The sequence below is a fragment of the Pterocles gutturalis genome, unplaced genomic scaffold (assembly GCF_000699245.1).
Source record: "Pterocles gutturalis isolate BGI_N339 unplaced genomic scaffold, ASM69924v1 scaffold2980, whole genome shotgun sequence".
Lineage (NCBI taxonomy): Eukaryota > Metazoa > Chordata > Aves > Pterocliformes > Pteroclidae > Pterocles > Pterocles gutturalis.
This window is the reverse complement of record NW_010137989.1, coordinates 2700-16121: the sequence shown is the minus strand read 5'-3', so window position 1 is coordinate 16121 and position 13422 is coordinate 2700. Positions and strand designations below refer to the sequence as shown.

Sequence of the window (13422 nt, the reverse complement as noted above, 5' to 3'; positions counted from 1 at the left end):
CACAATGTGGGGAGGACACCAAGCTGGGAGGGGTTTGGGGAACGGGGTCAGAATTCAAAACGGAGAAATTGCCTTAAGTCAAGACAATTAAACTTACTGAAGGGCAGTAAAAAGTGTGCTCACTCCTCCCCAGTGGGATGAGGAAGAGAATCAGAAGGGTAAAAGTGAGAAAACTCGTGGGTGTTGCACCATTCAGCAATTGCTGAAACATCCCTGTGTTATCAACCCTGTTTTAGTCACAAATCCGAAACGGCACCATGCGAGCTGCTATGATGGAAAATTAACTTTATCCCAGCCAAAACCTGTGCAAGTCCATATGGAAATCCTAAAGGAATCATGACTTTCAGTCTAGAAAGGAAAATTTTGATGGGAATATAGTCCAGCATGTTGCTCAGAGTCATACTCTGTAGACTGAAAGCCAGTTTTTGCTGTGACCACTGGGAGAAGAACAAAATGAAATCATTTTATGGACACTGTTGGGAAAATCTGTCTAGCTGCCGAGATGGTAAAAGAGGGGAGAAGACTTGCAGGGTAAAATCCTCCAACAGAAGAGAATCTTCAACTAATCTGTGCTGTGAGTCTTACCAGACATCATCTGGATTTACCTGATCCTGCCATAAAAATAGAGGTAGCAAGACCTGCTAGTTCTGTGGTCTTTGATGATTTTATTATGATTTTGTTGGAATAACTTTGTTCTGTTTTTTCTCTGCAGAGCCATGTCAGATTGAAGTGCGGTTGCTGCTGGCCTACAATTCCAACAGGAGCAAAGCATCTGCTAAAATTCCTAAATCTTCCTGGAACGAGAGCTTGGAGGCTCTCCCGCAATCCGAAAATGGCATAGAGGGGACCATACCCTTCAGCAAACCTGTCAAAGTTTATATCATGCCCAAACCTGCCAGACGGTGAAGTCTTATCGCTAAAATAAATATATTTATGGGATTGTTTGGTTACATGAAAACAATAGACTGTGTTCCAAGATGGTGAACCAAACCAAAACAGTTTTATACATGTGTAAAAGAAGTCAATTGTAGAAATAAAGCTGCTGAAGAGCAATTGGTCTCCTCTGTTAAGAAGCAGATAAACCAATACACGAGTTATTCAGCTGGTTTAAGAGTAGTTTTAAGAAAATGAAGGTGTTTCTGTCTGGAATCAACAGAATCAAGTCAGCTCTCTGAGTTTTCTGCTACGTATTTACCAAGGTATTTACTATGTAAATGCTTCGGCACATAAATCCGTGGTATTTTTACAGTACTCTGAAATGAAGCTATGGAGTTTGGTTGGGGGGGGTTTTTTTTTTTTTTTTTTTTTTTTTTTTTTTTTTTTTTTAATGTCTAAAACTTGTATTTGTGCATTAGTACCTGAATTCTTAGTAAAAAAAAAAAAAAATGTTCTGAAGTGCTATTGTTCTTGTGTAGGAACTGCATCTCGGAGTGAAATTGCCAGTTGCCGTAGGCTGAATCCTGAGCTGCTTTACACCCTGCACGGCTGTGCTGAAGCTGTTTTGGGGAGGGCACAGGTTGTTCATGTCGTGTGGGGGGAGGAGGAACCTTTGGTACAAACAGCAGAACTGCAGTTAACAGGAGATGGAGTTTAATTGAGTTGTAGCAACAAAACAAGGTGTTTGTTTGTTTATATAAAATGGAGTCATGCATATTCATCTCTGAATTGTCATCCAAATCTCTTGCATTCAGGAATAATGCGATTCGATGCCATGGGTTGAAAAATTACTAACCCCATCCCACTGAGCTTTACAGAATCTCTTTCTGCCTGGTGATCTTGGCCTGAACCAGTCTTACTGAGATGAGAAGTCTGTCTGGCTTTTCAGTTCAGCAGTTTTGGCAAAGCCTTTTCTGATCAGCTGCAGCAGCCGAACACGCTCTCAGTGAAGCAGCAGCAGACGGACAGCTTGTCGGTGTTCCCCTGAGCGGCTGAGCTGGGAGTACAGAGGGACAGGAACTCACTAGAAATGTGATCCTTCTGTTGGAAAGTGTGTCTGTGCATCAGTTCTGTGTGCAAGGCTTCAGCGGACTGTGAAACCTCTGATTTGTAGCAATCCCTTCATACGATTTTCTAGGAGCACTTAATGTGTGAAACTTTATAGTGCAGCAGCCAAATGTTACCTGTGCTCATAAATCGTTAAAAAACAAAAAAAAGTGTCTTTTTAGCAGGTAAACAAAGCAGTGAATACTTTCCAGTTGTACAGAGATTAGTGTAAATAGTAACCCCTCATATGTTTTCCTACAATAAAATGGGAAAACTCATCCTCATCTGTTTCTTCTTTGTTATACGAGTGAACATGCATGCCTGCATGGTCCCAAGCTAATAAGAGATTACTGCAAGGTTTTTTTGTGATTTTATTTTAATTTTTTTTTAGCACTGATATGTTTTGGTCCAAAGCCTCATAACCATAAAACTATTAAGCTGCATTAGGTATTCTTGAATTAAATATCCTTTCTTAGTCCTACTGCTCTTACAAACAGTTTTTCTGCTTTCACCCGTAGGGCACTGCTTTGAAAACCTCCTGCACATGTAAAAGCTGAGTTGTTCCACCTGACTTTCTCTTTGCCATCCTCAGTTCGGTTCGATACATCTCTTTGTTATTTAGCTGTGTCTGGGCACATACTTGATGAGTTAAGCCAGCTTATTCCAGACTTCTTTTTTTTCCCCTCTCTCAATTTTACACCTCACCAGCATTTCTGCAGTTTGTCATCCCAGTAAAGACTTCTCATTTAAATGGTGTCCATGTGCTCCAGGCCACGACTGATGCCCAGGGGCTGAGGGAACACCTCCTCAGTCCTGAACGCCACCCTTCTCTGTCGGCGCAGAGCAATATTGATGGGCAGCACAGCAAAGCTTTCGTGCTCCTCTTGGGCCTGCAGATAAACCTTCCCCATTAACCAGCTGTCTGGCATAAATCCTACCCTACCTCAGGGTAGTTTGGCTGCTCTGTGGTTCTTTGTATTTATGTTTTATCATTTGTTCCCAGGACATAGATGACCAAACAGCTATTCTGTTCTGGACTTTTTCTTTTTTAAATATTCAGTATCAAAATCTTGGCCTCTTTCTCTCTTTTTCTGAGCACTGAGGCAAATTTCTACTGTTTTGCTCCCCTCGTGCTGTGCTTGAGCTCTTTTCTGTAACATACGTGGCAAAGATCACTCCCCTTCTGTACTACCACCAACGGAGAATCAAATACTGAAGGGCTACAGAAACCTTCTTCATCTGTAGTTTCAGATGCCTAAAACCACTTGAAAATTTCAGACTACTACAAACATTTCCAATCTAATGAGAGTATTCCATAGTTGACTTCTCTTCTTGATAGTGTCCTGCAGTTTTGAATCTGTCCTAGTTTGAATCATGGAATAAATCATAGGTTCTCCTTTTCTTCTTCGGTTTTATCTATTCAAGCAGATGACTAATTCATCATCATTTTAACTGAACTGGAAAAGAAGTGTTCTGTAACTCTGATGATCTTAAGGAAACAGCATCTGACATTTCTTCCTTATGTCCAGTCTAAATCTCCCCTCTTCCAGTTTAAAACCACTGCCTCTTGTTCTAGAGGCCCTGGTAAAACATCCCTTATAGATACGTGCTGTTGTAGCAGGTCTTTCTGTACAGTACACTGCTGCTCTCCTGCTGCTGTTCTCTACCCTTCCCACTCTTCTTGAAATGTGTTTTGTTTTCTTTTGGTTGTGTTTTGGTTTTGTTTTTGTTTTTAACTACTTACCTTGATCTCCAATTTATTTTAATTTACTTTCTCTTTCAAATGCATTTTCACACCATGTTCCAACATACGGGAAATCTGAAAGGAAATTTGTATAAAAGGTAAGTCGTCCAAGATTTTGTTGTAGTTGTTTAATGTTGAATTTTGACCCCCAGGTTTGAGACATTTAAGTTTTTCTGTTCTCAAAAATACTAGATTTCATGCTCTCTGTGGGGCTCCAGGACTTTGTGTCATCTCAGCAGCATCTCTACCCATTCCCCATTGTCATTTTGGCTGAGTGTTCGTCTTCTGCACAGCCTAAAAGATGCTTGATCTCAGAATGTAAAGAAAAACAAAGGGCTGTACTCATGCACAAAGAGAATTTGCATCTTTCATCTTTGTTGAAGAGGGAACAGAGGACTTCAGATCACAGTCACCCAAGTACGGGGAGATTCTCTTCTCTCGGATGTTTTCACGGGTAGGAACGTGATGCCAGTACAGAGCTGCAGGGAGATTGAACAAGCTAGAAGCAAGGGCAAATAATTTGCTAAAAACTAAAAATTCAAACTCACCTCCACATTTTACACCCTAGTTAGACATAAGTCAAGAGGGTCAAGAATCTGGATCGAAAGGAAAAGGCTGAACTCCCAGGATAGAGGTTATAGTTTAGTGGTTTGAAAAAGTGTTATCATGTTTGCTGTTTTTTTTTCAGATTTAATTACACGTGGCATCTGTGTGGGGGGGAAGCCCAGCTCTGAATGCTTTAAATGGGAAATTTATAATCAGATTGCTGAAGTCCATTGAAAGTCATTCGGCCAATTCTTCGAACTTTGCAAGTAAATAATGCAATTATCAAGAACACTTAAAACAATGCATAAATGTATTTGGATCAAAGTTGAAGATTATGAGCAATTATCTCAAACCTGGTGTGGCTTTCGTATATCTTATTTTAAGAAGTACAGAAAAACTAAGTAGGCAGCTACAGTCACTGTAAAAAGTACAAAGTAAGTTCTTCGGAAGACTAAAGAACAGGGCACGCATTTAAATCAGGACCATATGACATCATCTTGAGTTCCAGCTCACAGAGAGGGGTTTCCTCTGGATTCCTGTCTTGTTCTGAGTTCTCAAATTGTCTGAGTTCTCAAATCTTTTGACGAAGTCAGAGACACAATCACTATTTTCATCTTATTTCACTCGCATCTTCCAGTTTATTCTTTGTCGCAAGCTTTCTTTTTGCTTTACAATTTGCTAATGCAGTGTTAGGATGACTTCAAAATAAAGTTTGGCGGCTCATAGAAGCCAGGCTTTGCACAAACGCTGCCTGATGGCCCTTAAAAATGCTGCTCATGTTGCATTCGGTGTGGCTGGGAGCTGGTTTTATGGTGTTTTTTCTCCTGGCTGCCAGCTTGCGCGTGCTGCTTCACAAAGATAAGGGCTGGGGACGGACCCGCTCGGCGGCGGAGCAGCTGGGGTGGAATCTTCCTGGCACCCAGCCCAGCCGCGGCTCTGCTTTAATGAGAGCGGCAGGGTGGGAGTTCACTGCCTCTACTGGGAGATCGTTTTCCTGGTGGGAGGCAGAAAACGGGTGTACGTGAGAAATCCTGCCCTCTAAAAAGTGCATTCCCATGATTTGGGTGATGAGCCCATCATTTTCACAAATTATTTATGGCTCTAGCTAAAAGCAGCGATTTAATAACGAGACCATTTTGAGCTCTGGTTTTTTTTTTTTTTTTGGATGAATTAGTCCCAGCTGTTTCCACCAGCAAAGCACCAAGAAGGAAATTGGACTTTCAGCGACTGGAGCAGCCCAAGTGGAGCAGATGCTTTTGTGGGAACGGACAAAGCTGACTCAGGAAGCTGTGATGAGAGCAGCAATAGAAAATATGGATGGAAAAAACTTGCAGCAGATTATCTCCTTGTTGACACTGAAATTTTTTACTGATGGTAGTGAATCTTAGCAGTTTACCTTTAAAAAGGGAAATCCGTTTATTTGTGTGCTGCAGCTCCCCGTTTTAGAAGTGGAATCTTCTGTATCTTTCAGGTTGCCAAATGAAAGGAACAATTAAGAGGCTGCAGCACAAAACAGGGTAAGGCACACCTCTCAAAGTCACCTGGCAACGCTCAACGCACTGTGCTCCTTGCGTACTTTTGGGGAGGACAAAACATGTAGCACCAGTGCGAGGAGCCCACAGGATTTTTCTCGAATGCAGGACGTGGGCTGAGCAGTTTTGCTGAATGTGGCTTTACCATTCACGTGGTATTTAAATATGAAAATATTAAAAAAACATCCTGGAGGTGAAAGATGAGGGCTCTGCTCAGCTTCTAACAGGGTAACGAGCATGCTGCAGTACTTAAAACCAGGAATTGTCCTCTTGGTAAAAGCCTTACAAAGCCTCTTCCTATTTAAGGCTGCCTTCAGGCCCCAAAAGCTCATGAAATAATATATATGACAGTGATCAAGAGTCAAACTACCTCCCCTAAAAGATAACATTTAACGCAAAAAGTCTTCATAACTCTGCGAACTGGGAGGAACTGGTTCTACTGGCATTCCCTTGGGATGACGACACTCCTCTGGGTCGGTGGTTCACCTTCTACTTCACACCATGCAGGTTGTTCAGAACAAAGTCGGAGCAGTTCTGCCGAGCGTTATAGCGGCTGCTGTGTCACACAACACGGCTGCAAATCGCCAGGCAGTTCTTGCTGGGTTAGAGAAGATGTTGCTTCAAGTATTGCTACAGTAATGAAAATATGACGGTAATTAGGAGATTGCAAGATAAAACTTTCAAGTACTCACTTTCCCTTTGCTTTGACACCACATTGTATTTCATCAGATAAAAGGGTTTTAAACAATTACTAGAGCAAATAAACAGAAAAAGAAAGAATATTCTAATTTGTGAAGGGTTATTTGTGGGTCTTGGGAAAGTCAGCGTGTTCTCATGGCAATCTAAGCCTCTCTGCTACTACTTGGATAGTTCTGAGTTCCTCGGGGCTTTTCATAGTGTCAGCTTTGTGCTTTCATTAACAGACAGGGACTTAATATGCACAGATCAAGAATTAGTGCATCTGGTGGGGAGAAAAAAGAATCTACAGTAGGTAACTTGTAATATTAACATAGCAACCAGGAGAACTTTTTAGATTTTCAGTGTAATAATATGCTTGTTGGGACAATGTTTAAATCATCAGATAATGACAAACACTGAGGATTCTCACATCCATCCCCAGCTTTCTAGCAGCAATTTAGACTGATTTCCTAAGATCAACATTTTATGTTGCAAATTCTAGTTTTCTGGCAAATCTTTCTGATAATTTTAAGCACAGAGGGACTTTTTAATAGATATGTATTGCACACCTCCATCCTCACAATTCAAAATTGGAAATTACTTTATTGGAAAATACTTTAGGGCACAGATTTTATGTTTATTCCCTGTTGACTTTTTTTTTCCCCTTTTTCCAGGTTCAATGTAAAATGTAAAAGTGCTAAATTATGTGATGTTCTTAAATTATCACAAACAGATCTGTATAACCAATATCCTGACTGTAGTCACCAGCAGGAGGCAAAGTTGTATATTCTGAGTTCACTTTTTAATTTATTTTATATTTAATTTATTTATACAGTGGTGATAAAGTGCTTCTTTACCACCGCTTCGTTATCTGCCACTTGATTGTACTCATCAGCCATCTTATGGCTGCATTCCAGGAGCTAATAATGTAATTTCAGGCCACTTCCTAATAACAGTATTCAAAACCTAGTATCTCAATTTAGCCAACGGGTGAAAAGTTAAGTAACCAGAATACGGACAGTCTTCAGAGGAAGATCTGGTCAATCTCAAAAATGTATGGAAATGGTTCTGTAATTAAATTATTTCATTAACAGCCCCACTTAGGGAGCACTCAATTTGTTTAAATCCTAAACTAATAAACCGTCTTTGCATTTTAGATTGTCAGTGCACAAATGCCTTGGCACGTAAGTCCACACTCTGCTGACTGTAATTTGATTCAGCGGAGAGGTGTGTCCGTGATTTGGCTGCGGTCGAGGAAGGCGCAATGAGCTGTAATGCCTCAGCAGGTTGAGTGGAAAACTCCCCCAACTTTAACACCCTGAGCAGCCAGGGTGTTGTACTCTGCCACAGCCTTCTCTGTTTGCAAGACCACCACATCGATCCCGTTTTTCTTCAGATACTCCACAGTAGATGATGGAACCTCAGAAGAGAAAAGGAAATGGGAAGAGTAAGTGTTATTTTCCCTCCACATTGTAAGGCTTGCAGAAAAAAGGGTGCTGATGGCATTTGTTAGTAGATGCATTTAAGTAATTGATAGTAGCCAAACTGATAATATGTTCAGATATTTTCAAGACATATAAATTTTTTTCTCTTCAATAAAGCTACTTTTAGAAACACACCTCCCACCTCTCCTTAACAGAGTTTAAAATACAGCCCTTTCTTACAAAAATAAATAGAACGGGAGCTAAAGGCAATTAATCTAAATAAGGTGTTACCTCACCAGAAAAGCTAAAGAATTCCTTCTCATGAAGTGAAGCTCAGCACTTCTGAGCTTTCTGTAGGTAGTTTATCCGCAGAAATGACACCCTGCCAACATTAGTAACAAAAATGCCTCATTATCAAAGTATTTACAGCAGGCTAGAGAGCTAGTTCATAACCTATTTGAAGAGGGGGGACTAATGACACTATAAAAAATTCTCCTTGTTTAAATTTAATTGCAGAACATAAACCTGTATACTGCTTGACAATGACACTAATACAGAGGAGCTCAGATTATGTTTCTTTCAGGAAGAAAGTGACTCCTGGCAGAAGCTCAGTCATGCTAATTCAGCATCCTGAATTTTTTCACATCATAGATTTTTTTTTTTCTCCCGTAATCAGAGGGAGAAGGAAAACAAACAGTTCTAGTTTATGTTTCTCCCAGAACAAAAACCTACCTGCAAAGCCTCACTCATGCCACGACCAATCACCAGAGTTTTAACACCCTTCTTGACAACTTCTTCAAGGTCAGCTGGCTGCACTCCTGGAGAATGCTAAGTGGCAGGGAAGGAAAATAATAGTCAGCGTACTGACAGCATCAACAAGAAAAGCTTTGTTTATATCTTTTGAAACTGTCCACAGAACAGCAGGGTAAATTAGCAGTACCAAAATGTAACACAACACTCTTTTCTGCATACAGACAGAAGATAACTTTGATAATTAAAAAAGGTATTTTATATGCAGATGAAGGGTGATAGTCCATCGATAGCACTATTATCACTCTTCATTAAACAGTTAAAAATAAAAGGATGCATTACACATTTCTAAAACATTTATGTCTTAACAACTAGCATTTTATAAATGTTAAAAGTGAAATCAATAAATTGCAACATATTGCTGTTTGCTTTCAAACAAACAAAGCCTTTTTGTAATAAAAACTGTGGCAAGACAAAATTTACTCACTTTAATTACAAAGAGCTCCTCAAATAATTCAATTTATTAAATTATTTTCTCGTTTACTTTGCAAATCTCATTTATCAGAGGACCACTATGAGGGTGGTGAGGCAGTGGCCCAGGTTGCCCAGAGAAGCTGTGGATGCCCCATCCCTGGAGGGGTTCAAGGCCAGGCTGGATGAGGCTTTGGGCAACCTGGGCTAGTGGGAGGTGTCCTGCCCATGGCAGGGGGTTGGAATGAGATGAGCTTTAAGGTCCTTTCCAACCTGAACCATTCTGTGATTCTATAACTGAAACATACCAGTTAGCTTCATTTCAGTTAACAGTTTCAATGTCTGCAATATTCTTAATTTTGAAAAAGGAATATTTGAAACCAAACTCCTCAAAGAAAAAAAGAGTTTCAACAGCACGTTGAATTTTTTTAAATAAGTAAATCCATTTACTATTGGTGCAGTTTAAACATATGAATCCACAAGCACACCTGTAATGTTAATATAAAACATTATTATGTCACACTCATTCTCCTCCGGGACTCAATTTCTACATATCTCTGTATGGCCAGGAGTGAGGTACTGTACAGCCTGTGGCTAGAATTTAGCCTCTCTTTGCTGTGCTTTTCTTTTAAACCATAAATACTATTCCCTACCCTTTTTTTTTGGTAGGATTCTGAATTTTTTTTAGATGACTGAGATGAGTTTCTCACTTGAAGTAGGTAATGCCATAGTGGACTTCTGGAGAACATTATTTTTACAGTTTATCCCTTACATTTCCAGAAAACACTACATTCCTGCAATGAATTAAGGTCAAAGCACCAGCCTAACAATTGGCTTCTGTCCTTCCATTAGTGAGCTCTTCTCCTTGATGTCTTTGGGTCCTCTCCTCTTCTTTTTCCCCTACCCAAGTCTTCGGCAGCTGATGCTACAGCCTCACACGAGGTGTCCAAGTTCTCTTCTCAGTTCTGTCAATGCCTCAGCTTGCAGAACAGAGCAAACAAGACTTTTCCAGCTGAAACAAACATCTAAGCTCCAAAAGTTGCACGTGAGGGAAACCTTCCATGGTAGAGTGCCACCTTTAATGAGTGGATTAAACTTATCCCACAAGAAAGTCTTTAGCCTGGCTGGTATCTGGAATTTCATCAACAGAGTTGGTTTGCCTTTATGGTTCTCCAACTTCAAAGAATATCTCAAGTTGGAAGGGAGCCATAAGGATCATCAAGTCCAACTCCTCGCTCCTTGTGGGTCTACCTAAAACTAAACCATGTGACTAACAGCATTGTCCAGATGCTCCTTGAACTCTGACGGGGTTGGTGGGGTGACCACTTCCCTGGGGAGCCTGTTCCAGTGACCAGCCACCCTCCCAGTGAAGAACCTTTTCCTAACATCCAGTCTGAACTTCCCCAGACACAGCTTCATTTCTCTCCATTATGTCCTATCACTGGTCACCAGAGAGAGGACATCAGCACCTCCCCCTCCATAAAATGGCAGATAGCTACACTATGCTTGATGCGCCCCAAGACACAGTTGGCCCTTTTGGCTGCCAGGGTCAAAAGTTGTGTTCCCCGAGTCCATTTACACTTGATATCCCCACCTAGAACGCAGAGGTCACTTCAATATGCAGAGCTTTCTCAGACCAAATCATTGGAAGTACCTATTCTGTCATAAACATGCAATGCTTTTCCTTTGTTTTCTTTTTTTTTTAAAGTAGACTCAAAATTTAGACAAAGAGAACCAGTATGTTTTACTGCAATTACAATAATTAGATTGCTGGGGAAGGTTTGCTGTCATATGAGAAGTACTCCTGAGACATTAAAGCCATGGAACAAAAGGATTTTCTTTGGTTACACAAGACACTCTGACCCAGGGGCTTCCACATGTTTTGTAGGAAACTACTGTCATCAAAGGAAACATGAAACACGATGGAAAAACTCTATCATTCTTGATCTGGTATTGGAAAGAGGAAAGGCAGCAGAATTTCTTGCCTGTTTTTTTCTCTGGTCTTCCATTCAGGATTCCTTCTTTTCTCCTGTTAGCAGATGGTACTGACATGCAGCCACCCAGGGAGGCTGCCTTGCATCCCCAAGGGTTAAGGCCCCAAGAACTATTAGTGCTTAGTTACAGAACCTTGCAGAGACAGTTTTACATTTTTCCTGATGAAAGAATTATGTACTAGATAGCAGTCTGATAGCAGAGAAAAAAAGGAAACAATTTATTTCCAACTAGAGCGTGGGACATGACCAGCACTGCTTGTTTCCCAAACTTCAGCTCCACCTACTCCAGGAAAAACACACTCAAAGCAAGCAGGCACACTGAGGTCTACCGTAAAGAAACGTGCGGAAAATGCATCTGGTGAATCCTGCTACTTCCAGTGCTGATCAGATTAACTTTTTAATAGTTCTTCTAGAGTTGGAGATGCAGTCTAGAAAAGCTTAGTTCTGTTGCCATATTTGTTGCTTGCTGTTCATTTTTAAACCAAATCACACAACTCCTCATAGCTGCAAGGATAGAACTGACCTAAAGCGGGAGCTTTACAAGTGACCTACGTAAGGCAAAACCTAAACAAGTATTTTTTACTTCCTGATTATATAAAAAGGATGCTACAAAACCTACCCCTACAAATAACCCAATTATTTTTTTTTCTCCTCCGATTTGAATTTAACATAAGAGTCATTTTTCTTGTTTCAGTTGGAGGACTTCTGGGAAGGCTTTTATAGACTTACAGCTTTTACCTGTCCCCCAGAGATACCCTCAGTAGAAACTTTAAATGGAAAGCGTGGCCTCCTAAATATTAGTAGGTGGTTATAATTTGAAACCAAAGTTTTCACGTGATCAGAATGAATATCAAAATGTGATTGAGCTGGGAACTAATTGGGAACTTTTCAGCTACCGTATCTGTTCTGCTTCTCTGGCCATCCGTGCATACAAACCAGGCAGACAATATTGTCAAACACACAAAAAACGACTCTCACCACACAATCCAGCCCTCCAAACAGCCAGTGAAAACTTCATTATTAGTCATCAGACCATAAACAAAAGACATTTAGAAAGGTTACATACACAGCTCTCTCTCTGCAAGGTACAGGTATCTTTGCATGACAGCACTACCTTTCTCTCGGCATCATATATTCTGTATAACCTGAACTGACAGGTTCAAAAAGTTCTGTTCCCCCAAAGATTATAGATGAAGTTCCGAACTCAAAGCATCTGCTCTTCAGTTGCATCTAAATTAATTCAACAGAGCTGTATCCTCTGCATGGACACAGCTGCAGGAGCTGGGTCTAAGACATGATCAGTATGTAGTTTTTTTGAGCTTTAAATTTTGCTTGGAAATTATGGACTTTTTTCTATCCAACACAGAAGCTCTAACATGGGAAGAATTATCAACATCAGGTTCCTAATCCAATAGACATTATGCTGCTTCTAAATCCGCAATGTCAATACTACTCCATATACTTTTACAGAATTCTGATAGCATTCACAGACAGCAGTTTAAAAATTGTGAGGGCAAGTACTCAGTACATGGCTACCAAGGGAAGTCACTGTGTGGTTAGCCAGACTGTGAGCTTTTCACAGAGAAACTAGCGCCTATGACACTGCATCTGCATATTTTTCCTCTGAAATAAGTATGAAGGACCCCAGGGAAAAGGCTATAACCTAAACATCGTTCTCTTCCAAACAGATAAGGTCAGTTACTGTCGATTTCTTTTAACTTCCCATACATTTTTTTCCTATCTCATTCAAGACAACTTCTGTTTACACAGTCTGAAAAAAGATTCTTCGCAGCATCTTATGACAATTAGACTCTTAATCAAACGTAGAATGCTGGAACTTTAACAACTGTTGTCTGGACCATTCTCAGGGTCCCGTTTAAAATGCAGGATAGTAAACAGCAAACTTACATTAGTCCCAGTTTCTCGCCAATCCCAGGTTCGGCTTCCTCCTGGCCATACTTTGCAGTCCTTATATGTTGTAGAGCAGCCTTTCACCTTCATCTGACCCCACGAAATGGAAGCAATTTCAGGGGAAGACATCACAAAGTTGAACCCAAGTCTGGAAAAAGGTGTTTAATACATAAGATCAGGCTAACATATACGGCGTGTTAATAAAAGAAATAAAATTCTGTCCTTGCCCCAAAGAGCTGGGAAGGAAACGCTGTTACAGACTTTACCCACGTGATTTTGTGACAACAGAACTGAACAGAGGATCAGCAGATTTGTTGAATTACCAGTCCTCTTGGGGATTCTGTGCAGGATTTTGGGCAAATCATTTTACATGCTAAATCTGTGCAACT

At 40.5% G+C, this 13422-nt stretch overlaps 2 protein-coding genes across 2 annotated transcripts in view; one reads left to right on the top strand and one right to left on the bottom strand.

Moving 5' to 3' along the window:
• Positions 1–985, top strand: part of INTS4 (integrator complex subunit 4) — a gene marked incomplete at its 5' end in the record, with an annotated part of 32873 nt that extends 31888 nt beyond the window's left edge. Inside the window, one exon of the mRNA XM_010082787.1 lies at positions 713–985. Coding sequence (XP_010081089.1) covers positions 713–906 — 194 coding nt within the window. The remainder of the gene's footprint in view (positions 1–712) is intronic.
• A 6634-nt stretch (positions 986–7619) lies between these two features.
• Positions 7620–13176, bottom strand: AAMDC (adipogenesis associated, Mth938 domain containing). The gene is made up of 3 exons (XM_010082786.1): positions 13031–13176; positions 8640–8735; positions 7620–7903 (listed from the first exon to the last, which is right to left on the bottom strand). The coding sequence occupies exons 1-3, from the start codon at positions 13160–13162 to the stop codon at positions 7763–7765; spliced, it is 369 nt and encodes a 122-aa protein (XP_010081088.1). The 5' UTR covers positions 13163–13176; the 3' UTR covers positions 7620–7762.
• Positions 13177–13422: the final 246 nt, after the last annotated feature.